The following is a 27449-nucleotide window of genomic DNA, read 5'->3' on the forward strand; positions in this document are numbered from 1 at the left end:
TTTCTATTTATATATCACCTCATATATATCTCAAGCTTTTGCTAGTTGCACACACTAGACAAGTTACTCTTTGCTAAACTTGGAACATTATATTGTGTGTGATCTTGTAATGGCCATCCAAGATTAAAGTTCCTTGATTTTAATGCAAAACTGTTTAAAGTTTGAGACTTGAGGTCAAATTGATTGAAAATTTTGTTTTTGGAAGATCTGGATTGAATTCAAGTGTTTTTGAAAAACTTTTAATCTCATACTCATGCATTTCATTCATAAAACTATGTACTTTGAGGAGTTTCTGCATTAAAATGTTTTGTTTTTCAAAAATTTGATTTTTCCAAATTTTCGATCGATCGAATCTGTCTCTCGACCGATCGAAACTGAAAAATTTTCAGTTTTTAAGTTTTTGACCAAAATTTTTTTTTCATGCATCATTTATGTTTAGGATTCACAAGCAGTGCATTGTTTTATGTATCCATCTTGCAGTTTTGCAGTCATATCTCTCATTTTTTTCACACATAACATGCATACACTTTGCTAAATTGGGTACTCAACTTGATTTAAAAATTGATTGATTAATTTTTGAGTTATATACTTTTTAGTATATGCTATTTCTATGTGTGAACTGTAGAAAATATTTTTCTTAAAAGATATGATGGATAATCAATGTGCAAATATTTTCTCTACTCATGTAACTGTTTATGGGTCACATAGTGTCAAGTTTGCATATATTGAAAGAGAGAATATTTTTCTTCAAGTGAATCCTCATTTTTTTAGTTTGGTTTGTGTCTTTTTATTTATCCCCACCTCCTAAATTTTCCTCTAAACTGTTTTTCCCAAAACTTGTTTTGTTTTTCCTATTTTTATAGGGGGAGAAGCTTGTCTTTAATCTTTGTTGTTCATAGGGGGAGTTGTTGCTCTTCATAGGGGGAGTTGCCTCTATTTTTTATAGATTTGAACTGTTTTTTGTTCCCTTGGCTCTCTTTTTTCTCTCATGTTTACTGTCACTCTACTCTTTGTTTGAGTTGTCTTTGTCAATTCGTGACAAAAAGGGGGAGAAATAAATGAAATGTGGGAATCCTGTTTGTTTTGTTTAGGGGGAGTTGAATTTGTTTTTGAAAGGGGGAAAATATAAAAACTTTTTGATGTATTTAACTTAGGGGAGAGTTAGAATTTACTTTTTTCTTTTCTTTTTTTTTATATTCTGTTTCATATTATTGTTTATATGTCTTTCTTTCCACACATGCGATGATGTGTTTGTTGAGTGTTTCAGGAAAGATAGGTACATTCTGATCAAGACCTTCTACCTCTTCTTGCAACTTCTAGGTTAGGAGTCTTAGATTGGGATTTGTGATGTATTTGGGCATTTTATTGTATATGAGCATTATGTTGTATGTGTATTTTGTCACGGATTGCCAAAGGGGGAGATTGTTAGGTTTTGAGTTTGTAATGTTGGCAGACCATGACAAAACATGACAAAAACTAAGTCTCATTAGTTTAGAATGGTCTACATTAAAGCCCAAGACAAAAAACTCAAGTTTAGGATAAAAACAAATGAGTTACAAGATGTTTGATTCGATTGATACTCGATTGATGCTAGTGATTTTCGATCGATCGAAAATCGCATATTAACAAAATCAGCAAACGTAAAAGGGCCATAACTTATCCGTTTGAAAACCAAATTGCGAGCCGTTTTTTCCAGTATTTAAAGGACATTATAAGCTAACCCTAGGTGGGGTTTTGAGAGTTTTTTAGAGAAATTAGAGTGCATCTTATGCCTCTTTTGTAGATCTAGGGCTTTGTACCCAAAAGCTCTCTTATGTCTTCTACCGGTGTTATTACTTAAAGAATCTCAAGATCCGGTATTGTAGAAGTTGCTGCCTTCTCTAGTCATCAAAGGTGCTGATGATCTAAACTTTCAAGGGTGGTCTTGGAGTCACAAACAGGAGAGTTTGTGTGGGTAAACCTTTGAGTGGGATCTCAAAGTCACAAACGTGGGTGTTTGTGTTTTGCAAAGGCCAAAGAAAGAAGGAGTCCATGGTCTCAGAGCTTGCACGTGGTCGTGTCAGTAAGTTTCTACTGGTGGGTAGCAATAGGATGTTAATGGTCTAAGTCACTATTGTAAAACTTTGATTTTTTCTAGTGGATTTGCTTTTTTACCTTGAGGATAGCTAAGTTAAATCCTCCCCAGGTTTTTTACCGGTTTAGTTTTCCTGGGTTATCATATCGTTGTATTTTTTATTTTCCGCTGCTATACATTGATATGATATATTTGTGTTAACCTAGATTTGTTAATTTGACTAAGTAATCACTTGGCTAATTACCTAGGTTAATCTGATTGTGGTTTTAAGGGGTCTAAAAACATTCAAAGGTCATAGTCTACATTAGAACTGCTTTTGTTGAGAGCTTCTGTTGAGAAATCTCTAGCATCATGATCATGACATCATCCAATATTATGTCTTCACCTTCTAAAGCCAAGTGTGAGGCCTCAAACCTCCAAAAGCTCAAGCATTTCTTTGATATTTTCATGTGTGCAAGCTTTTCTATGAAACTTCATAGCCAGGCTGCCTAAGAAGCCTAAAGCATAGTGCAGTAGTATTAACAAATGTAGAAATACAGGTGAGTTCTAGTTAACTCAAATAATTAAGTTTTTTAAATAAAAGATTAGGAGTTTAAACTCTCTTTTTATATTAAAAAATTAATTGTTAATTTAGTCTAATGATAAAAGCAATTATTATAGAGTAAATACTTTAACCTCATTAAATTCAGTAGTAAGTTCATTCTCATAATATCTCTAATGAGAAGAAAAAGAGTTTTGCATGATATTATAAAAAAAAAAAATGCAATAATACCAAAAAAAAAAAAAAAAAGCTGGCATACCAACATATAATGGATCAAAACCCTAAAGAGTAGGCCCAAAACAGAGAAAACAAGACAAAAAAGATGACATAACTAAACCATGTATAGGACTTGATAAATAATATTGAATTATGCCAATATGGCCAGTAATGAGTAAAAAATCAATAGTCTAACAATTTATTTATAGAGAGATTATTCTTACTCTTTCAATTTCTATTTTAACTTTGAATATGGAAATTTTCAATCATGAATATATATATATATATAATCAAAACTAGATCTTGCAACAAAATAATAGATGATATTCTGATAGACTTTTTGATGTTATCTATTAAAACAAAATTGTTGCAAGATTTCATATAACATAAATCATTGGTAATTTCTATAATTCAAAAGAACATAGTGTTCCATTTTAGTATATCCTAAATAATTGAATTTTTTTTGAGAAAGTAAATAATTGAGTTTTTTTTTTTTTTTTTAGGAAACAATAATACTTATTAGAACACACAAACACAAAAGTAATAAGAACATCATAGTATTAAGAAAATAATTTTTTCCCCTTTTGTCATTATCATGATTAAAGAAATGTTGGTCTGGGTCTATTAGTAGCTATTTAAGAACATCTTCTTCAGTGGGTTGAGGAAGTATGGTTTGTTGGTTTCAAAACTTCCAAAATGTTATAATCAAATTCCAAATGAGCTTAAAAAAAAAAAAAATCCAAATGAGCTTCTAGGTTGATGGATGTTGAGTATTGTGCTTTCATAAAAGGAAAAAAAAATTTATATAATTGTTAAATAAATCGTACTGTATTCACTAGCAAAAATAGCCAAATACCACTTTTTTTTCGAAATTATTAGTGTTTTACCACTGTTTGAGAAATAATTTTTTCCCCTTTTGTCATTATCATGATTAATGAAATGTTAGTCTGGGTCTATTAGTAGCTATTTAAGAACATCATCTTCAGTGGGTTGAGGAAGTTTGGTTTGTTGGCTTCAAAACTTCCAAAATGTTATAATCAAATTCCAAATGAGCTTAAAAAAAAATATAAAAAAAAATTCCAAATGAGCTTCTAGGTTGATATAATTGTTAAATAAGTCGTATTGTATTCACTGGCAAAAATAGCCAAATACCACTTTTTTCCGAAATTTATTTTACCACTATTTGAGAAATATTTAGCAATCTACCACCTTTTGAAACTCGAGTTTGACATGGAACTCGAGTTTATGAAAATCGAGTTTCTCAAAAATGTGCTACAGTGGTACCCACTGATCTTGCATTTTCTAATAAAAAAGTCCACTTGAAACTCAAGTTTATGAAACTTGAGTTCCTTGTGATATAGAACTTATTTCCTATGTTTCAAACACTTTCACTACCTTTTCACAATTGTTGACTTATCTCCCATCCCATGTGACCCTGACAAAAGAAAGAAAAAAGAGAAACCCACACCTACCCAATATGCAAATAAAGAATAAGAAACAAAACTGGAAGCCAGTGAGAAAAAAAAATAGCTAGAAGTTGAAAAAATAAAAAAATTAAAAGAGATTGAAAGGCATGCAAAGTAAGCTGATGTAAGTGATGTAAAATGTGGTAAGAAACTAGAATAATGGAGCACTCTTGAGAGGAAGAAGATACGTTAACCAGAAGCACGAAGAAACTTAAAGATCACCATTGGGTAGTTATAAGGAGAAGCTTATGGGGGTGATCCCTAGAGCATTCAAACAGGCCTTTGGGCTGCAGAGTATCATGCAAGAGGAAGAGGAGTCTGATGTTGAGGATAAGATAGCCCTTGAAGGTTGGGCAACTGTGTCGTTCTCTAAGGAAGATAGAGTGCGGATGAGAGCTCCATGGTCCTTTGCGATTATTGTTAAAACTTATGGCAAGAACGTTGGTTTTTCTTATCTTTCCTCCAGGATCCGCAATCTTTGGAATCCTTCTAGTAAGTTAGACTGTATTGATTTAGGTCACGATTTCTTTTTGATCAAATTTGACTATCCGAATGATTTAGAGAATGTCTTGAAGGGTGGGTCGTAGTTCATTGGCCAGCAATTTCTTGCTATTCGCTAATGGGAACCGGGTTTTAAATCCTCAACTGCCTCACTCTTATCGATGGCAATTTGGATAATGTTGTCGGAGCTTCCCATTGAATTCTATGAGCCAAGTGCCCTTTTAAAGATTGGACAAGCTATAGGTCCTGTACTTCACATTAATGCTTATACGGCTTCAAATGTTAAAGGTCGTTTTGCTAGGCTATGTGTTCAAGTTAATCTTGATAAACCCCTGATTAATTCTATTCAGATTGGAAAAATGGCCCAAAATGTGCAATATGAAGGTTTGAATTCTTTGTGTTTTACTTGTGGTCGTATGGGCCATCGTAAGGAGTCTTGCACTTACACGATCAGAGAGCAACCTGCCTAAGACTCTCAACAAAGCAGACCTGAGAATGCTTCTCCTTCCCAAGGCTCGTTTGAAGCTAATCCTTGCCCTACCTCTGCTGTCAAGTTTGCTAGCCCAAGCTCTACTTCTGGTGACAAGACATATGGGGAGTGGATGGTGGTGAGCAGAAAGAAAGGCAAGGCACGTCAAGTGCCCTGAAGTGTACCTTTGGAAAATATATCTAGTAATGTTGTCACTTCTAAGGATACTAATATTACTGTTGATTTTTTGGCTGATGTCTAACCTAGTCATAAGGAAGGAAAAAGGAAAATCTTAGCCCCATAACCAAACCGGTCATAATCCCTGTTAACAAGTCTAAAAAAGCAAATCCTAGAAAGCCTAGCAATGGAAAACTTGCGAGCTCTAAGGGAAGAAGTGCCACTTCTAGAGGCAACCTAACCCAAGTGTTTGGTGTTAATCCCCAGACTTTTTCGAATCTATCCTCTGGAGCCTTTAATTTTTCAACTGGAGCTAATCTTTCTTCTGCTCAACCCTCCCCCCAATCCTCACAAACTACCCAAACCTTACCCACCCCTCTCACTTCTTCCCTCAACCATGAACACACCTCAGGAGCGCTGGGCAATGTTTTACCGAAACAAGATAATCCCCTTAGGGGATGACACAATCAATATGATTTGCAGGGACCTTACCCACATCATGGGGTGGTTCGAGAAGGAGCTAATGGAGGCTTGGTTGAACATTTTCCCCTCAACCGAGACAAGCATACAACTGGGGTCGTTGCCGATAACGAACGAGGCATGGATCTTAACTCCGAACCCTTGGTGGTGTTTCATCACTGATTGTCCAGCCTTCCCTCCCATTCCCATAAACAGCTCCAATGCATCCGTGAGGCTTTCAAATCTACCCCTCTCGGAACTCTCTCTTTGCGAGATGGAAGCGGACCTATTCGAACTTGTGATCACAGAGAGAAAGATTTTGGTGAGGAGACTAGTGGAATGTGCAACGATGGGGAATATCCACAGGGTGAAGCTCCTCCAATTCTCTGCTCCCAAGATCAAGCACACGTTTCTAGTCAAGTGCACAGAGTGGACTCTGGGAGTATGGAAACACTCGGTAACTCTGTTCTCGAAGCTAATAAGGGCGAAGACTTTGCTAAAGCAAGCATGGAGCTTGAGAGATATAAGGGATAGATCTTCTCCTATCTATTTTGATTCCTTCAACAATCCATTTGTCATTATGAATGTTCTCATTTGGAATTGTAGAGGTGCACTTAAGCCCTCCTTCAGACAGACTGTTTTGGACCTTGTGAACTAGCATCATCCTATTATCATGGTTATTACGGAAACTCGCTTGAGTGGGGATAGAGTTAAAGGTATTATGGCCTGTCTTCCTTTTGATGGAGCTGTGTGCTCAGATACCATCGGTTTCACTGGAGGTATTTGGCTTCTTTGGTGGTCTGATCTAGTGCATGTGGAAGTGTTGTCCACCACAGAGCAGGAAATTCATGCTCTTATCTAGGTTAGTTCTCACTTTTTTTCTTGGATTCTTAGTGCTATTTATGCTAGTCCCAAACTTTGTGAAAGACTTATTTTATGGGAAAATTTGAAACTCCTTGCGGACCTTCATAATCTTCCTTGGGCCTTAATGGGGGATTTTAATGAAGTAGTGAATGAACAGGAGAAGTTTAGTGGTAATCCTGTTAGTCAAAATAGAATTAGGCCATATGTGGATTGTATGAATTGTTGTGGCATGCTTGATTTGGGGTTTTTTGGGCCTAAGTACACTTGGACTAATAAGAGAGACCTGGCTGACCTAATTTAACTTAGATTAGACAGATGCTGGACTAATTCTAGTTGGAAGTCCCTTTTTCAGGAAGCCAATGTTACTCACTTAGCTCAAGTTAACTCTGACCATTGTCCTCTCCTTTTAAACCTATCCCCCGCTCCTCCCTCATGCTTTGATAGACCTTTTCGGTTTCAACCCATGTGGATGAGCCATCAGGATTTTCCTAGAGTTGTAAATGATGCTTGGGAGGGCAAGGACTTTAATCTCCTAGGGGCTATAGATGTTTTTACTGTCAAAGTTAAAGCTTGGAATAAGGAGACTTTTGGGAATGTTTTTGCTAATAGGAGACGTACCCTTGCTCGTATTTTAGGTGTTCAGAGAGCTATTGCTAATCATCCTAGCTCTTTTCTTTTGAGCCTCCAAGCCCAACTCTCGGAGGAGTTTAATCAAATCCTTCAATGGGAAAAGGATCTTTGGGCAATGAAGGCTAGGTCTAATTGGATTATTTATGGGGAGAGAAACACTTCCTTTTTCCATTTGACTACTCTGGTTAGAAGGAGTTTTAATAGGATTACGTGTATTGAAAACAAGGTTATCAATTCCGTACCATACCGGCCGTACCGGCCGGAATATACCATACCGGCCAGCAATCCGGTACACTCAACCCCCCTGTTTCGTACCGGAAAAAATACCGGCCGTACCGGCCAATTTCGGGCAATACCGGCCGGTACCGGGCGTACCGGCCAGTACAGAAAAAAGTTTTTTTTTTTTTTTTTTTTTTTTAAGTTTTGTAATTTTTGAATTTTTGTTAGGACAGAATGGTAACTTATTTGTATTAACTTATTAGTATTATTTGTTTTCTTAGTATGTAATGGTAACTTTTAAGCTTTCTATTTTATTTTTTTATTTTTTTTCCCTTTTAATTGATACTAAAGTCTAAAACCATGAATAATTAGTTCTGAATTGAGGAAATGTTTTATGGTAAACTTTTATATTTATTATAATATATATATATATATTTATTTATTTATATTTATAAATATAAAAAATAGCGGTAAACCCGAAACGGTACACCGGTATTGACCGGTATCCGAAATATATCGTACCGGTGGCCAAACCGGTACGGCCTCCGGTACGGTATTGACATCCTTGATTGAAAATGGAAATGGGGTTTTAATCCATGACTTGGAAGAAGTTCAAAGTTTGTTTCTGGATGGGTTTAAGACCTTATACCAAACTGAGATGGTTTCTAGCAGGTTTTCCTCTCTTGTTGATTTGGGGTGGTGTGTTAAATTAGCCCAAGTTGATGCTGAAGCTCTTAGTCTCCCTCCCTCAAATTTGGAGATAACTAATGCCCTGTTTGCCATGAAACCCTTCAAAGCTCCTTGGCCTGATGGTATTCATGCCGGCTTCTACCAAAGGTTTTGGGGGAATGTTAGTGCTTCTGTTAAGCACGAAATCAAGCAGATTTTTCTGGATAGGAAAGTCCCCCACTACCTCAATCAAACCTTGATAGCTCTCATTCCTAAACATGATGGTCCGACCTCTATTGGCCATTTCAGGCCTATTAGTCTTTACAACTCTGTCTATAAGATTCTGTCTAAAATTCTTGTTCAAAGACTAAGACATCTTATTCCTACTCTTGTCTCCCCTCTTCAAGCTACCTTTGTGGCAAGGAGAAGAAGCTCTGACAATGTCATTATAGCCCAAGAACTCATTCACTCCCTTGAAAGGAGAAAAGGCAAGGAAGGGTTTATGGTGATTAAAATTGACCTAGAAATAGCCTATGATAGATTAGTGTGGAGCTTTGTTAGGATGGTCTTGGATCATTTTGGTTTTCCTAAGAATGTTTCTGAGCCTATTCTTAGCTGCATCTCCACAACCTCTACCTCCCTTTTGTTTAATGGTAGTAAACTTAAAGCTTTCTACCCCTCAAGAGGCATTAGACATGGAGATCCTATGTCTCCCTACATCTTCATTCTTTGCATGGAATACTTAAGCTTGTATCCTTGACAAGTTTTGTGAGATTTCTGGGCAAAAAATCAGCAAAAGCAAGTCTCATGTTTTTTTTCCTCCTAATGTGGATGCCTAATCTAAAATCTCCATTTGCAACAAGCTGGGAATTTCTGCCACTAGTGAGATTGGTAGATATCTCGGGTTCCCTATATTCTATAAAGGTCGAAATTGTAATGCTTTCAACTTTGTTATTGATAAAGTTCAATCTAAACTTGCCGGGTGGAAGGCAAAAGTTCTATCTCCTGTAGGTAGACTTATGCTAATCAAATCCGCTTCTACTACTATCCCTGACTATTATATGCAATGCCATGCACCTCCCATTAAGACTTGTTCTGCTATAGACAAGCTCAACAGAGATTTTCTTTAGGGGTCAACCTAAGAGAAGCGAAAGTTACATCTTGTCAACTGGGATGTTGTTACCCTTCCCAAACGGAATGGTGGTCTTGGCATTTTCCAAATGAGAGCTAGAAATGAAGCTTTACTTGCCAAGCTTTGTTGGAGAATAGCTAATAATCCCAAGGCCCTGTGGACTAAAACCCTCATCAAGAAATACTTATCTGGCTCTTTTGTTGGTAGGAAAAAAAATTGTTTGAGTATTTAGGCAGCATGTAGGAAAGGAGGCCCTATTTTTTTGCAAGGCCTTAAATGGACCATCTGTAATGGTCGGTCTGTGAACTTTTGGAGTGATTTTTGGCTTCCATTGGGACCTATCAGGAGGCTGATTGAAGGTCCCTTATCTTTTCAAGAGGATGCTCTTACTGTTTGGGATGTGAAAGAGCTTGGGGTGGCTAACCTCTCTTTGCAACTCCCTAATTTTATCATTCAAGCCATTTCTGCCACCCCTTTTGCAAATAATGCTGAGCTTCAAGACTTTTCTGTTTGGGCTTTCTCTAAAAATGGTGATTTCTCTCTTAGTGCAGCTTATGTTATGGCTAAAGGGTTAAACCCTTTGAACCTTTGTACTTATCCTATTTCTTGGATTTGGAAAATTAAGTCGAGTCCTTGAATCATTTTTTTCCTTTGGCTAGTTGGCCACAACAGTATTCCTACTTGTGAAGTCTTAGGTTCAAGAGGTTTCACTCTTGACACTCACTGCCTGTTGTGTATGGAGTGTTCTGAATCCATCACTCATGTGCTACAGAATTGTAAATGATAGGCCACAAACTAAATGACCCCTTGTGATAGAAATTAATTAATTAATTAGCCAAGTTATTAATTAATCAATTTATCATGCAAACGCGTGGTAGCACAAACAAATCATCAATAAACTAATAATACAGCAGAAAATAAATAACACGGTGATTTGTTTACGAATGGGGAAAACCTAACGGCAAAAAACCCCACCAGGTGATTTTCAAGTCACCACTCCCGAAACTCCACTATTATCACAACAAACGGTTACAAGTAAAGGAATCCAAGTACCTTACCAACCTACAGTTAAACTCTTACCCCAATACCCAATTGGACTTGTTCTGTAGTAACAGTTCCCCTTTCAGATGCACGACTCCTAGTACGTGACTAACCAATTGCACGGATCCCAGTACGCGACTTCAATCACCAACTTAGAAGGTTGTTGGTTGCAAAGTTCTTCAGTTCATCCACACGATGAAGATCAAGAAGATGCTTGGTCACAAAACCCTATGGTGCACATACACAGCAACTTCTTCAAGAGAAAGAGATGAACTAGGACAAGAACTTCGTCTCCGGCCACAATTTGCTTAAACAGAGTTTTCTCAAAGCTTGTGCAACTTGTGAACTGTTTGACGGCACTTAAACTAATCCTTTTATATGTCTAGGTTTAGGAGAAAAGAAGGCCCAAAGACATATTCACGGATCCCAAGAAAATCATATTGAAATTCTGAAAATCTTAAACCTCGACAGATAGCAGGTATCGAGCAGCTGTCGAGAAGGTGTCGAGCACACCGAATGAAGAACAGCTTCCTTAAGCTCGATAGATGCAACTGTTGACCAGCTGTCAAGCTTTAATGATTTTGCACTCTGAATTTGTTTTCTTGAACAGACTTGAAAGTTTTAATACTTGATCTTGAAACAAGATTTCTTGAAGTATTTAAAACATCCTAAATCTACCCAAATACAAGTAAAGTGCGTTTTGTTAAAGGATAAACCAATTACATAAAATCAAGACATATGTTCTTAACATATGAAACACATATGTCCTAACAGTAAATATGCTAGGCTGTTCTGGACTAAGCTTGGTGTCCCTCATCCTCTCCTTAATTCTTTTTCCTTACCTCTATTCAATTGGCTTAAGGCTAATGCTGTTAACACCTTTAGCTCTAACCACCTAGGAATACCTTGGAGGTCCTTTTCCCTATGGGAATTTGGCTTCTATGGCTGCAAAGAAACGCATTTATTTTCAAAACTAGTGTTGTAGAGCCGAATTTGGTTGGTTCTTGTGTGAAGAAAGGGGCCGAGTTTTTTGCTATTGGCCTTGGTATCAAATCAGCCCCTTGTAGAGCAATCGTTCAAGTGGCTTGGAAGAGACCTCCAGTGGGATGGACTACCCTTAACACTAATGGGTCAGCAGTCAGTAATCCTGGCAAAGCTAGTTGTGGCGGGTTACTCCGTAACAGTGAAGGTATTTGGCTAAAAGGTTTTGCGAGGGGAGTGGGCTGTACTACTAGTTGTGTAGCGGAGCTATGGGCGCTTCGTGATGGGTTGAATTTGGCCTCCTCTCTAGGAATTGAGAATCTCATTGTTCAATTAGATGCTTTAGCCATTGTCCATCTACTGAATAATTCTGCTACTAACCTTGATTTGGAACCACTTTTATCTGACTATAGGAACCTGCTGAGGACCTTTCCTAGGACTCGGATTGAGCATGTGTTCAAAGAGGCCAATCAATGTGTTGATGCACTTGCTAAATTAGGAGCCAAGTTTTCTGCTATGTTTATTTATTTTGATCTCCCACCGGATGTGGTGGTGAATTTGCTTGCTCTAGATAGGGCAGCAACTTCTTGTAACAGACTAATTTTTGTTGTTGGTTAGTGTTTTTAATATATTATCCCTTTAACCAAAAAAAAAAAATGTGGTAAGAGATTTTTGTTTTTATTTTATTTATTTATTTAGAGGTAAATAAGTTGTGGCTATGTGAGTGTTGTGGGAATTGGGAATAGGAAGTTTATTACATGGTACTTGAGTGTATTAAACTCAAGAAACACATTGCAACAAACTCGAGTTTCAAATAATTGAGTTTTGTGTGGCATTTTTTAGTTAAAATAATCCACGTCAACATCATTTTTTATGGAACTCGATTTTAAGACTCAAGTTTCAAAAACTCGAATTTTAAAAAAGTAATAGATTGCTAAATATTTCTCAAACAATGATAAAACACTAATAATTTTAGAAAATAGTGGTATTTGACTATTTTTACTGTATTTATTGGTGATATTTCTATTATATAGAACAGGAAATTTACCGTGCATCAGGGACATATATCTCATTTTCTCAAATAGAATTCACCTAATTTAGCAGGGGAGATATATTATACATATATGATGCTAATAATTAATACCACATCCACACAGAGAGCGCCACGGCGCATGCTGTTTTGGCGTTTGTAAGACATCTCACTTCTGTCTCTCTAATCTCCTGATGGACATTTGATAGAAGTAGGCCACACGAAACATGCGGACCACGTCAATCTAGTGCGTGTGCACGTGAAACAGTAGGCCCGCAAACTCTTTTCTATGTATAATATATTGTGAACGAAATTTAATTCCTCTGATTGAACAAATTAAGACGTAATAAAGTCAGTTTATATGTTTCTGATTAGTTATAATAACTCAAAATCAAGCACTGTATATACATTATGTGCATTACAAATCATGCACTCGAAATTTAGATGCAATGTGTATGGCTTGTTAAAGTTTTAAGTGAATTAATATATGCATTACAAATCTGACAGAAACATATGTCATCTTTTTTTTTATTGATCGTAGAGTTAGACTTTGTCCCTTTAAATTTGCTTCCAGACAACTGGATTAATTGAAACTGTTGGATATTAAGTCCATCTCATGGAGTCCAAATCTTCTGTCCTATTTTTCCTGCTCCATTCTATACTCCACCAATAAAAATTTGCCACGTGTTCACCTAATTAATTAAATAGTATTTAATTAATTAGGTGAACACGTGACAAGTTTTTATTGGTGGAGTATAGAGTGAAGTAGGAAAAATAGGACAGAAGATTTGGACTCCATCCCATGTGCATGTTAGAGACCTTGTGTGACTGAAGCATTAGCTATTAATTAGATTGGGAATCAAGGTGACAGTTAGAGAAAAGTATAGAAATTAAATGTGGTGATCGAAAGTGACTCAATGGATAGTTGAAGGAATAGTACATGATATCCTTATCTTATCTTGGTCGATCTTTCTCACAACCTAGTTTTGTCTAGGCTAAGAGGTCGAGAGGCCTTAAAGTCAAATCGATTATATATAGGCCTTGAACTACATCAAATGGGTCAATGTTGTTTCACAACTTAGGCCTCTTTGTTGATGGGCTATCCATGCAATAGGATTAGATAGGCTACAAGAATTGGCAATGGGCCAATGGTAATGGCAGTAACAAATCACACATTGGGTTTAGTGGCGTCGACAAGTGAGGCCAGTTCACTTGAATTAATTTATTATTTCTCTCATGAAGATGTGGGGAAAGCAGGATTAGGATTTAGGATTACCTTATTCTTAAGAAAAACCTAGCATGGGCATGATGGCATGGCCAAACTAGATACCTAGGATCCTTAGCTTAGTTTTTTTTTTTCTTTTTTTGGGTGAGAAAATCCTTAGCTTAGTTAAATGTTGTAAAAGGAAACTTAAATGTAGGATTGGTTTTCATTATCGAGGAAGCAGGCCTCTTTTTAGCCTCCTTTCCTGTGGATTATATATCAAACCAGAAAATTCTAATGACACAACTAATTGCACAACTTTGTACACAACTCGTCCACGTGGCGAGTTGTGGTTGGTAGAGGGGTGATGGTGGGTCACCCCTCCACCAATTACAACTCGCCACGTGGACGAGTTGTGCACAAAGTTGTGCAAATGGTTGTGTCACCAGAATTACTCTATCAAACCAGATAAGATTGACATGTTAATTTGTAATGCCTATGCAGTAAAATTTATAGAATCCTTACTATCATTCAAATGAATTAATTATATTAAATCATGAGAATAATGCATTTTAAATAAAAATAATAATATAGAACATTAACTAAATTAATGAAAAAAAATTAAATATTATTTAAGTGATATTCAAATATACAAAGGCCGCCATTGGCCTTAGTAGCCTATTGGCACCCAGGTACTCTTGTGTCCTGATGCTCGGGGGTTCTAGCCCCCGCAATCAAAAAAAAAAAATAATATATATATATACAAAGGCCCATTTAATTTTTTTGATTTAGGCTTCAAATTGTATCAAGTTAGCCTTATTATCCCTGTGTGTATATATGTAAACAAAATATGTAAAAATTTATTAAACTACTAGCCTCTGAACACACACTCACACGCGTGCTCAAAGGCTCTTCTGTTTATTTGGATAAATGTTAATAATTTTCATCCATTATAATTTGAGATTACTACATTTTCCAATAAATAAAAAATAAAAAAATCCTAGGGGTGTGATGAAAAAATTATTTCACCTACAAATGCATAATACGCATCACACCCTTAGGTCTTTTTTGTGATTAGAAAATGTAGTAATCTAAAATTATAATGGATGAAGATTATTAATATTTACCCAAAAAAAAAAATAGATGAGCCTCTGAGCACACGCGTGAGTGTGTGTTTAGAGGCTAGTTTTCCTCTACGATTTACTTGTTCCATTCTATTCCTTTATGGGCTCCCAAACGAAGTGTAAAAGTTAATAATTTTCATCCATCATAATTGGGAGTTACAATATTTTTGAATCACTAAAATGTCTAGAGGTGTGATGAGATTGAAAAATGCAGCAACCTTGAATTAAGATAAAAAGAAAGTGTTAACCTCTAAAAAAAAATTATAAGAGCCTCTAAGCACATGAAAGAATCTTATAAAATTTAAGATGTATTTTATTTTTATTCTTCTAACCTTCTAAAAAAAAGTTATATATTTGAAATTTCAAATGAAAAAGAAAGGTCCAAGAATTAATTTGAGTAACATACTACAATCTATCACTAACTCACTATCTCAGCACCATGCACTACATCAACATCCATTATAAACATCGTCAACACTATGCACGATTCCTCCACAATATCTAGAATTGAAGACGCTAACATCAAGAAGTTGAATGCCCACCACCATAGAGTGTGGTTTGGTGGTAGGAGTTTTGTATCATTTGACATAATGCTTGGCAAGAGTTAAGCGATTAGAGTAATACTTTAACGAATGTGTTGTGCCTACAAGGATAGCCCTATCAAGTCCAAATGGTACACATAATATTACTCACTATCTCAGCACCATGCACTACATCAACATCCATTATAAACATCGTCAACACTATGCACGATCCCTCCACAATATCTAGAATTGAAGACGCTAACATCAAGAAGTTGAATGCCCACCACCATAAAGTGTGGTTTGGTGGTAGGAGTTTTGTATCATTTGACATAATACTTGGCAAGAGTTAAGCAATTAGAGTAATACTTTAACGAATGTGTTGTGCCTACAAGGATAGCCCTATCAAGCCCAAATGGTACACATAATATTACTCATTGTCGTCATGTGGTAAGAGGTTGATGAGTCTGCACCAAAGATCCTCACACACGTGCTTAGAGGCTAGTGTTCCTCTACGATTTACTTGTTCCATTCTATTCCTTTATAGGCTCCCAAACAAAGTGTAAAAGTTAATAATTTTCATCCATCATAGTTGGGAGTTACAATATTTTTCAATCACAAAAATACCTAGGAGTGTGATGAGATTGAAAAATGCAGCAACCTTGAATTAAGATAAATAGAAAGTGTTAACCTCTAAAAAAAATTATAAGAGCCTCAAAGCACACAAAAGAATCTTATAAAATTTAAGATGTATTTTATTTTTATTTTGACACCTCTTTTATGGGAAACGAAAAAAGCTGTCAAAACATTAATTTTTTTTTTTTTCCCATAAAAACTTTCTTTAAATGGATTATTAACCAATGCCCTGAGAGCATTCATTAGCATTTCCCTAAAATCATTTTCAATGTTGTTGTTTGCATAAATGAATTAGGTGAATTGATATTTTCCCACTCAAGTCTACTCCATCCCTCTAGTTCCCTTATGGGGAACCTTTGGCTTCTCACTTAGCTGTGGCTAATGAACAAAAACCTATCTATTGAACAAAGTTCTAGTAAATGCCATCCATGTTAAAGTTAGACATAGGGTGGTTCTTAGGGGAATAAAATATAAATAGGGTAACAATTCCCTCACACTCATTATTTCACATCCAAGTTACATGTTTTAAAAATGGACATCACATTTTTTGTATTTTAAAATGTGTACATCAGCACATCAATTATAGATATTGTGTATCATGGTGAATGTAAAATAAGTATATGAAAATATTTATCCATTCTTCAAAGAGCTACAAACCATACATCATGGACATTGCATCCTAAACAATAATTCTAGGACCAAACCATTTTGCTCACCCTTTCCTACAAATGTTTTACATGGTTGATTGTGAGTGGTAGAAAAAAGGTGATAAATCTATGTAAAAGTGACCAACGATCTATCACAATCAACCACATAGATAGTTGTCAGAAACAGTTAACTGTCAAATAGAACATGTAGCATACACAAGAGACAAGGATCCTTTCTCCTCCTATAATTATACTTGGGTCCCAATGGGATGTCCATGAAAATTTTCTCTCCCTGAAAATAGACCGGTGTGCTCCATTTTGCCAATATGGCCCTAGCTTTCTTTAAGTTAGTCTTGTTGTAATCCTTGAGAAGCTTTAAGAGAAAACTAGGGCTACACACTTGACTTTGCTGTAAACAAAGCCTTTGGACAATCAGACTTCAAGTCAAACCACGTGGTTAGGTTTTGGTTGCTTCAATAAAACTCATAACAATTATCATACAAAAATTTTATAGCGAATTGGCAAGTTGTTAATGATAGATAATAAGATATATATACACACACCCACACACCCACTAGTGACCTCATATCACAACACAAAAAATATTATCAATTATTGTGAAAAATTATTATGTGTGAAATCGTACTCCTAGTTGCTTATTTTTTGTATACCCTACGGCATGTGTCATACTTAGTAACTAGATTTTTTTTTTAAGATTGGATATCGTGGTAGTTTGACACATAATATGTAGCCTTAGGAATATTATAAATTTTAATATATTGGATTTGAAAACCAACGTGTTAACATTTAAACATAAAATGAATGTTTCTAAATATATATATATATATATATATATGTATGAGATGGGTTCCAATTATACCTAGTGTAACTCTTGTAAAGTTACACCTTTTTTTACACCGTAGATTTAAAAAAAAAATCTAACAATTGAAAAAACTTCATTAAATGTTGTTCCTTTTTCCCACGTTACCTAATTAATATTATATTTTTTTTCTCTCTCCTTATTAATTTCTATCCACTTATTCTTTTCCCATCTTTCTCCGCTTCTCTACCTAAGTTATTTTCCAGCCACCGATCAAATCATCGGACCACTGCAAAGCCAACAAAAAACGTCACCAACAAACAACCAAGCTAAATCTCAAAATTCCAAAAATACTGCGTTGGACCAACATGTGGTAATTTCTAAAATACGTTGCAATGGAACACCTTTGTTGGCTTCTTATTGGACTCGATCCTAGAGAAGAAGACAAATTTATAAGATCTTTTTTGCATCTAATTGATAGGAACAAGAAAAAGCAACTATTTACACAACAAAGTAAGGAAAAGATGAACTATATATATATATATATATATATATATGTTTACAAAGGCAAAAGGGAGGGATGAGTTTAGTTCTTAAGGAACTAAACCTATCCCAAAACCTTACCCACAAAATATACAATGTAGAAGAAAGGAAGAGGCTTTTTGTGTAGGGTTTCCTAGAGAGAGAAAGAGAGTTTTTTTTTTTTTTTTTTTTTTTTTAATTCTAAGGGATTTTTTCTAACTTCTCTCTCACTCTCTCTCTCTTCTGACTTTGCTCTTTTTTTTTCCACTTTTTCTCTATTTCTTGCACAAGTTCTACATAAATTTTCTACCTCACTTTCTCATCAATTTTTATATAAAACTCTACATGATCTTTCCAAAAAAGGGGGGGGGGGGGGTGTTATTTATAGGAAAAGTGAGGGAAAGGGGAGGCTAGCATTAGTGTACCATGGTACGCTAGCGCTAGCCACCCCTTTCAAGGGGCAGCTAGCAATGGTGTACCCTGTTACACCAATGCAAACTCCATTCCTATCCGCTACGTCATCCGCCTAGGGATGGCAATGGGGTGAGGTGGGACCAAAGGATGGGGTCTTCGCCCTCGCCCCGTATGGTTTTGTCTTATTCCATCCCCGCCCCTTGGGGCCCCATGAAGCTCCACCCCAGCCCATAAAACTCTATTTCTTGGTAATATACTTGAAATTAAAAATAAATTTATCCCATCAAATTAAATTAATTTTTAGCAAAAATTGAATAATATTATTAAAGTGTTTAATAAGACAATATCACAATAAAAACAAAAATCTCATAATACAAAAGGTGTGGGGCTAAAATCCCTCCCCACCCCTGCCCCATGGCCTTTGTGGGGTGGGAAAAACCCACGTGGAGTGAAGCAGGGAGGGGCAAGGCAAAATTGCCAACCCTACATGTGCCTTGTCAGCATTTTTTTTTTTTAGCCTGATAATTGCACGGCTGTTTGGAGGCCTTTCTAAGCTCCATTTTCTTCAAATTTTATATGCACGAAAAGATCTAGATGTTTAGTTTCCAATGGTTCTGACCTCATTTGATTTGAAGCTACAATCATCGAGATATCACGCTCGGAAGGAAGGTGAATCAAAGCTGAAAAATTATGAACGTCTTCCCTTGAAAAATTCATATCTTTTAATCTGGAGCCGATATCGTTGAGCCCTTTTGGTGAAAATTAGCTAAGACCTTGTTCTTTAAGATGGTCTAGCCTGTTCATTCCAGTTCTTACCCAATCGGTAAAAATTTTTGTGCAAAGCCAGGTAAAAAACCGTCAGTTTTCTTGAAAAATACAATGAAGACTTTATCAGGATTTCGATATTTTTGTGATATCTCATCCATTTTAACTCTGATTTTGGCCTATAAACTATCGTTTCAAAGGGAAAAATATGCCCTACAAAATGGTCCAAAATTCAATACGATCCAAAGGTAAGATCAAAAAGTCAACTTTTTGACCTTACCCGGTTACGGTTTTGTTTAGATTTTCTGTAAAATAGGTTTTTCAAATGTTGTGACTTTTTGATTCACCATTCAAGTGTGTTGTATTTATTTTTACCCTTTTTGGCTTTGAAATTGATGATTTGGCACATTTTATAATTTTTTTAATATTTTTCTAGTCTTTGTTTCGACGTGTGAATCAAGGCCAGACAAAATACGGAATCGACATTTGGGACCTCGCCCTTCATTCTCGTAAAACTCCAAACGCTCCTAGAGTTGCTAAAGTTGTCTCCTTAAATCATCCATTTCAAAATCTCGATGATCCCTCTCGTGTATCTCACCATTGTTTCCATGCCGATGATGTCCAGCCATTGAACCAAAGCTCTGATACCAACTAATACCAAATTCGTATGGGGCAACCCAAACTTAACCGAAATGATAAATGAGGATATGTTGGATAAATATATTTTATATTTTTTGGTTTTATGGGATAAGAAAAACACACAATAATTTAAAGGATAGATAAGCTCACCACCAAAGTAAAGCCAAAGGGAAACAAATAACACCACCCAAAAGAATTTAACTAAGGATACAGAATTATTTTGGTTCTCCACTCTATGGGATACAGATTAACACCACCCAAGAGATACAAAAACTGATACTCGCCACCCAAAAGAATCCATCCAAGGGATAAGAGATAATTTAGAAAAATTTATCTTCTAAAAAACCCTAGGTTTTTAATCTACAAATTCACTAATTTTTATTTAATTCAGCCAAAAGGCTTAAATATAGCTTGGAACAGCCCCCAAGTATAGGAAAACGAAAATAATAATAAATACATTTACTTAATTTGACCAAAGTCCTTGTTTGCCTAAGAACTTAGAAACACAATAAAGTATTTGTCTGCCTAGGAAAAATAAAACATAAAGTCTGATTTATCCTAGGAGACACTAAATAAAGACTATTTGACTTTATTAATAATAATAAAAAAACATTTTAAAATAATGGACTTTTGTTCTGATCTTCAAGGAAAGTTTTTGGACCGGACTGACACCACATTAGGCTTGTTGGATCTTAGACACCAGATCCTTAGTGAATTTATTCTCATGTTCTAATACTAAGTAGAACTGAATAAAAGTTATCTATAAATAATTATCAAATAGCTCCATGGTGCAACTCCCAAGTAACTATAAAGGGTAATAGGCGAGCCATCTATCAAGCATGGCAGCACACTCCTTCTGCTTGTATTCTGCAGCTATGTGACCCCCTCCCTGTACAATAAGAAAAGATATTGTAAGCACTTATTCCAATCCATCATGGGGGAAGTCAGGTTAAGGGTTTTTCTTGCCTTTATGGTTGCAAATGTTAGAACATAGTCATTTTCTGAATACTCCTCGGTGTATCTAATTGAAACAGGTAAGTATAAGTGACCGACTTTGGGCTAATTGTACATATGTCAAAGTTAAGAACAAAAGGAATAAAATGCATCATTTTTGCAAAATTTAACACCAACCCTGCAACTTGAGCATCAACAAACCAGGCTCGCCATGCATCCATTAGAGTCATATTAAAAGATCTTATCCATTCTCGTGTGCCAATGTGTGGAATAGACATGTCATGATCACCACTGTGAGAATTCAAAAATGAAATTTATAAGAAGAGCTGAAATGACTCAGGACTACTGGTCCCTAAAAACGTGATATGGACAGAATGGAATCATCTTCATTTCATTTTAAATGGACTCAATTTCTAGAATTTGACAATGTACAGAGTGTCATGTTATAATGTGGTACTAGAGATACCTTTAGATTTGAAATTTAATTGATGAATCTATTTCAATACCCTCTTGCAGTCAAGTGGTTAAACAATTTTATCTAGTTCCTACCTCCTACATCATTATGTTGCTGTGGCCATTAAGCTCACCAATTCAACTTTATTCTGGTTTCCTCAGCTATCTAGTGAATTTATAAAGCTTAGATAGCTTTCTGAACCATGTTTCTCATAGGACCACAAAACCTAAATAGTTTACTAGAGTTAATATGCTATTTAATATATATTATATCTGTATCCAGTTAATGGCTGAGATTTGCACATTTATGAGGTAAATTTACCTGTATATCAAAGCTCTTAATTCTGCTTGAGTAAACTTTTGGTGATAAGCAATAACACTTGAGAACTCCTGAGTGTAAGACAAACTGCTGTTGCACATCTTCCATTGGTCCTTTGTTCCCTAATTAGCATTATACAGTTCTTGTTTAGAGAATTTTTTATGATGGAATATTATAACTCATAACTTTCACTTACCTCTCGAATATGAAGAGCTTCTTGGACAGTCTTATCGTTTGCCCAGATGCCAGAAAGAACATGTCGATAATTCTGACAAATAGTAAATAAATTATGTGTTGAACTCATTTCAGGAGGTAAAATGCTGCTTGCACAAGTAGAACAACAAGATTGAAATGAAGAAAGTCTATTTCAGGGCTAAGATTTTATTTCCTAGATCTTATAGTGTATAGAATGCTACATCATTTTGAATGTTACATGACAATTCACTAGATGCATCTTTAGATTTGTAAAATATAATCAGAACCATGAAATTGATCCATTTCAAAGGGAGAGGATAAACCGCACCTTTCACAAACACACATACATGCACACAAAAGCGAAGTCAAACACATGCACACATGCATATTAGAGAGTTACCCGACACCAATATGCAGAACCTTTTGGCTGTGAAAGGAGAAGATCTTTGGACTGTTTTCTTAGTGATCTTCTTTCCAAATTTGATTTCCGGGATGTCATTGAGCATGAAGGTTCCAAAACGTGTTGAAGATTTATTTCAAGGATTAACTGCATTTTGAAAGGTCACTTATCCTCTCTGCTAAAGTTAGCTATATTGATGAAGTCATTGTGAGACAACTGTGTCAGTTTGCTAACCTCTTTGATGATTAGAAGAGCATATTCACATTGTTCATTGCTTGAATCCACATTCACAAAATCGCCATTGCAGCTTGTTTTAACATTCTAGAATAGTATACGACATTAGAGACTAAAACAATACCATAAAATGATTTAAAGGAAGTAACATCATGAAGCATAAAAAGGAAACGTAAAACAATAATCAAGTAATATATAGTATATCAATTGCAATGTAATATTATATAAGCAGACATAATACAAAATTTGGGTGAGTGGTCCAGAAACCAATTAAGAAGTTCCAAATTTTAGGCCTAGTTTAAACTGCTAAACTGAAAAATAAAATTTCAATCTGAAAGTGGAAACAATTTCTTTGGACAAGAACATAAATATTTGGATGTATGCACCATCACTTCAACTGCTAAAAACTTATGAGCCTCAAGATTGACATGTTTATATTGATCCATGGGCTCATCTTAGAATTTAAAATAAAGAAGGTCATTCAGTGCACAAAGTTTATATTTTTGCCAGATCTTAGAGAAGTGATTAATGGCAACCTTAAGGTGGAAGGCACTCGCCATCACACCAAGGCTTGACCTCTCTCGTCTCATAATATTTGGGGGTGGGGGAGGATAACAGAATATGATTTGTCATCAACTCACCTCATAGAGATCATTTGGAATAAGACCTAGGTGGTAAGCAAAGGAAATTCTTGAATTAGTATCAAGGTAAGTATCTGTTTTTGGGTTCCCAAGCACATAACCCTGTTCCAATTCAAAGTACATCACTTATTAGAATAACTTGCTTTTCATGGAACTCAAAATAAGAAAGAAAATAATTATACCTCTAGAATAAAGGAGATAAAACCTAAATTTACTGAACTAACTCATGTTACAGAATTAAATTACTTACTTTCAGATTCATGCGTGGAATGCCTTCAATTTCATTGCCTGAAATTCCATAATTATTAGTTGTCCCAATGTGAAAAAAAAAAAGCTCACCCTAAATTTTAGACACTGGTTCTTATGAACATAATTTACCCTGTAATATTTCCATAACAACCAAAGGAACAGTTATGCCTGAATACGAATCTCCACCTATATAGAGTTGATTTGTCTTGAACTGTGGGTGCTCCAGCATCCACTGCATTACAGTTTGTGATTTCAAAGTCCGAAAGATTTGGATTAAAGTATTTGATATTTATATGAATCAAACAATCTAATACAATCCATCATGCTTAAGTGTCTTAGTGAGCTTTTCAAGAAACATTAGATTAATAGTTAAAAGGATTAAATTTATCATTTCTTAATAGCTTAGCTTTTTGCGACAGTTGATAATTTATTATAATATCAGAGCAAATGTTCTTGAGTTTATTAGACGTGTTTTTTTTACCGAAAAAGAAAAATTAAGTATTATACACCTTTCTTAGAAACTCATAGGTGAGTACTGCTGATTTTACGTCCCCACTGGCGTAGCCTTCTGAGGTGTTTGAATAAGAAAATCCTGTGCCAACCGGTGCATCCACATATATTATGTTGAGGCCCTGCAAAATTTGTTGCCACCCTTAAGTTATATGACGAGAAAGTCTAAGATTATATATAAATATATATATATATATATATATATATTTGATGTACAAAGTCTAAAATTCTGCGTGACCAAAATAAAAATAAAAATTCAGTGTACTTTCTGCTGAGTTTAACTTCGTACCTTTGTCCACGTGTATGGGTTCAAATGAAGGGAAGGTAAGCTCCCATTGTAATCAGAGTAAGTGAAACCCAAAGGACCTGCACGAAATTGAAAATAAAAAAGAAAGTGGCAAGGCTTTTAATTTTGTAAGTTTCATCAATATGTCACACATTTTTTTTTATATATAATTATATTATTGAAGTAATACTAATCACTCATTCTCGCTCGTATAGACGGAAAATAATTAATATCTTGACCTTATAATAAAAATAATTATCATAAAGTAAATGTTTTGTATCTATAAAAGGAAGATAACCACTCAACATACCATTGTGGACTTGGATCACAGAAACTCAGCCCAACAAATGAAACTCAAAGGCCTAAGCCTATCAAGTATAAAGACTATATTATATAGGCAAAACTACAATATTAGTCCTTTAAGTTTATCTAATGAGCGCTTTTGGTTCTTAAAATTTCAAGTGAGTGCTATTAGTTACTGAGGTTTAAAAAATGAGTATTATTGATCATTCTATTAACTTTTGTTAGTATTTTTATTTATGAGGCTAACGACCAATGAAGTGACAATGTGACATTATTTAAGTGACACCATCCCCAACAAGACTTCCAAAGATCAGGATGTGAACACCATATCCTCGAATCTCTTGGCTATATACAACAACAAGAAGAATTTTTGCACTAAACAATATCACCACAAAATGAAGCAAATTTTGCTTGATAAGTAATAAAAAAGACTTGAGATACCGACACTACACTACTGCTTCAAATTTGACATACCCACCACAGTTTAAGCTTTTTAAATTCAACTTTGAACATTAACTCAATACCGTATAACTAAAAGAAAAATAAAATAAAATAAAGACCCACACTAGTAACTACTTAAAACTAAGATTCGAAGACCCACACTTCCCTTTTTTTTTCTCAAAAAAAAAAGACCCACACTTCCCATGGCATCTTACTTCAAAATTTGAACAGAGACCCACACTAGAAATAACAAATCAATGTCGAGATGAAATTTTCATGGGGAGATTCGATAGCATCCTGGGACTTTTGGAGGACCTCCATCTTGTTGGGGATAGTGGCGCCATGGGTGGCTGGGCAAAGTACAGGGACGGTGGATGGCGGGGCAAGAGAGTACTTATTGGGACTCTTTTAGGTGACCGGTCAATTTGGCTGAGTTGGCTTTATTTTTTCTTTTTGATAAAACGACAGAACTTTATTAATAAACGTAAACAAGGTACACAAGTATAAAGAAGAAACACCCAACAGTGTTTACCCCATAAAGACAAAAAAAACACACCAAACCAAACAGAGGAATACAAAAGCTAACAAGAAAAGGCCATCCCCATTTTAATTTTTTAATATTAAAATACTGCCACACCACTTAAAAAATAAAGTTACTTCATTGTTTCGTTAGGCAAATGAGCAAAAATGCTAACAAAAGTCAACAGAAAAATTAATAATACTTATTTTTCACACTTCAGAAATCAATAACGCTAATGTGAAATTTTATGAACTAAAAGCACTTATTAAAAAAATGCTAATAAAAGTCAACAGAAAAATTAATAATACTCATTTTTCAAACTTCAAAAAGGAGTATCGCTTATGTGAAACTTTAGGAACTAAAAGCACTTATTAAATTAGGTTTAAGTTATATTCAATGTAACTCTAAGTAATGTTACATCATCCAATAACTTGTTATTGAATTAATATTTTGAAAATCCAATCGTTGAATTATATGTTCTATATATTCTTAACATGCATGTCAATTTTCATATTAATCAGATATTATTTACCATTTGATCCATAAACTCATCTTTTATACATTATTTTTAACTACAAAAACTTGAATTTTAACATTTTATTAATGACATGGCTATTAATCTTTGATCACCTTGAAATTTTGCAAGTATAAAGAATATATGAAAATAATGTAATTTAACAGTGGATTTGTCAATATTCACATCCAATTAAAAAATATTGAGTGGTGTAACCAAGTGTAACTTGAATCCAACCCTCTATATATATATATATATATATATATATATATATATTAAAAGCCTTTCTAAAGCTGGGCAAGATTCTGCAGTAGTATAAAAAAAAATACCACTCTCATAAAAGAATGCCAAGAGAGTAGAACAGCCAGGGCCTCCGGTAAGCCAGAGCACAACAGGGTCTTGTGCTGGACTCCTCTGAGACTCAACAAAATAGTAAAATAGCTGCACATCTTCGGTGTTCCCAACCCCAATATATCTGCCACCAAAAACCAATGTCAGTGGTTTCTTTTTAATACTACTCGAACCCCCAGAGCTCAATGTTGTTACCAACAGATTGCATTGAACTTTTATGAAGTTAAAAAGCAACATTACGTATATTTTACTTGTTAAAAAAGAAGCTCACCCAGTTTCAAGTGTAAATGGGAGATCACCGGAATAACCCGGTAGAGTCTTGACAACTGAGCCTGACATTGCAATGCCAGCTGAAAGCAATAGAACAAAAAGTTGCAAATATTGCCTAGGTAAGAAACCATTTGAGTTCAACATCGTCTCTGGTGAATGAAAAAATGGGGGAAATTAAAGGGAAAGGAAAAGGGTAAGACCAGCTAGCTTTAGGTCTATAGTGAATAGAAACAAGCAACTTATTTTTTCGATTAAAATATTGCCATCTGGGCTTTTTATAGGACTTGGGCTTCACTTTACTTTTTCATGATATTAAAGTACTCGTCCTGTCAGGTGTGAAAGGCGACTCGTCTATGATCGTAAAGGGACGGCGGGTCGTGCCAACACCTAAGATAACGTGGATAGGTACAACTGAGGTTCTCTCTACTTGCCATTCAAACTTATGAACTATCAATCTGAATATATACTAAATTAGATAGGTACAACCAACTTTTTTACATGCAGGTTCCATGCATGCGGTACGAATTCTGTTAAGTTCTTGGCTAATCAGAATTTAGAAAAGCGAAGAAAAACAGTTACTTAACTAAGCCTCCTGAGTTGAGAGAATTGAGAGAGAAGAGATAAGAGCAATTGGGTTAACAGTTAACTTTTTTTGGATATTTCTCATTATAGAGAAATTATAAGGTTTTCATGATAGACAAGTAACATAATCCACTATTCCACTAAAAGATTTTTACATGTTTAAAATTACTGTGTCAGAAATTTTTTTTTAATAGAAACTGATTATTTTTTATTTTTTTTAATGGAAAAATAGAAACTGATTATTGACTCAACCATTTTAAATAAATTGGAGTCTTTTAGTGGAATGGTGGATAAATGATGTGGTCTACTGTAAGAACTGAATAATTTCTCATCATTATGACCCTTATCAATTTTATGTACAAGTGTACCCCTTCTCTCCAAAACTGACAAACTAACTAACATTCCAACTAATATACCAGCACATGCTAGCAATCTTAATAGATTCTCTAGTAATCTCTTTTGGGTT

The 27449-nt window shown here is 35.1% G+C and overlaps 1 protein-coding gene across 1 annotated transcript; it reads right to left on the minus strand.

Moving 5' to 3' along the window:
* Positions 1-19931: 19931 nt before the first annotated feature.
* LOC115977441 (serine carboxypeptidase-like 13) lies at positions 19932-26659 on the minus strand. The gene is made up of 14 exons (XM_031099285.1): positions 26403-26659; positions 26110-26255; positions 24006-24082; positions 23716-23838; positions 23336-23438; positions 23208-23245; positions 22958-23059; positions 22317-22403; positions 22083-22229; positions 21684-21755; positions 21491-21609; positions 20893-21006; positions 20728-20782; positions 19932-20650 (listed from the first exon to the last, which is right to left on the minus strand). Exons 1-14 carry the CDS (start codon positions 26543-26545, stop codon positions 20567-20569), a joined length of 1410 nt encoding a protein of 469 aa, XP_030955145.1. The 5' UTR covers positions 26546-26659; the 3' UTR covers positions 19932-20566.
* Between the last annotated feature and the right edge of the window lie 790 nt (positions 26660-27449).

Source organism: Quercus lobata, chromosome 2 (assembly GCF_001633185.2).
Source record: "Quercus lobata isolate SW786 chromosome 2, ValleyOak3.0 Primary Assembly, whole genome shotgun sequence".
Lineage (NCBI taxonomy): Eukaryota > Viridiplantae > Streptophyta > Magnoliopsida > Fagales > Fagaceae > Quercus > Quercus lobata.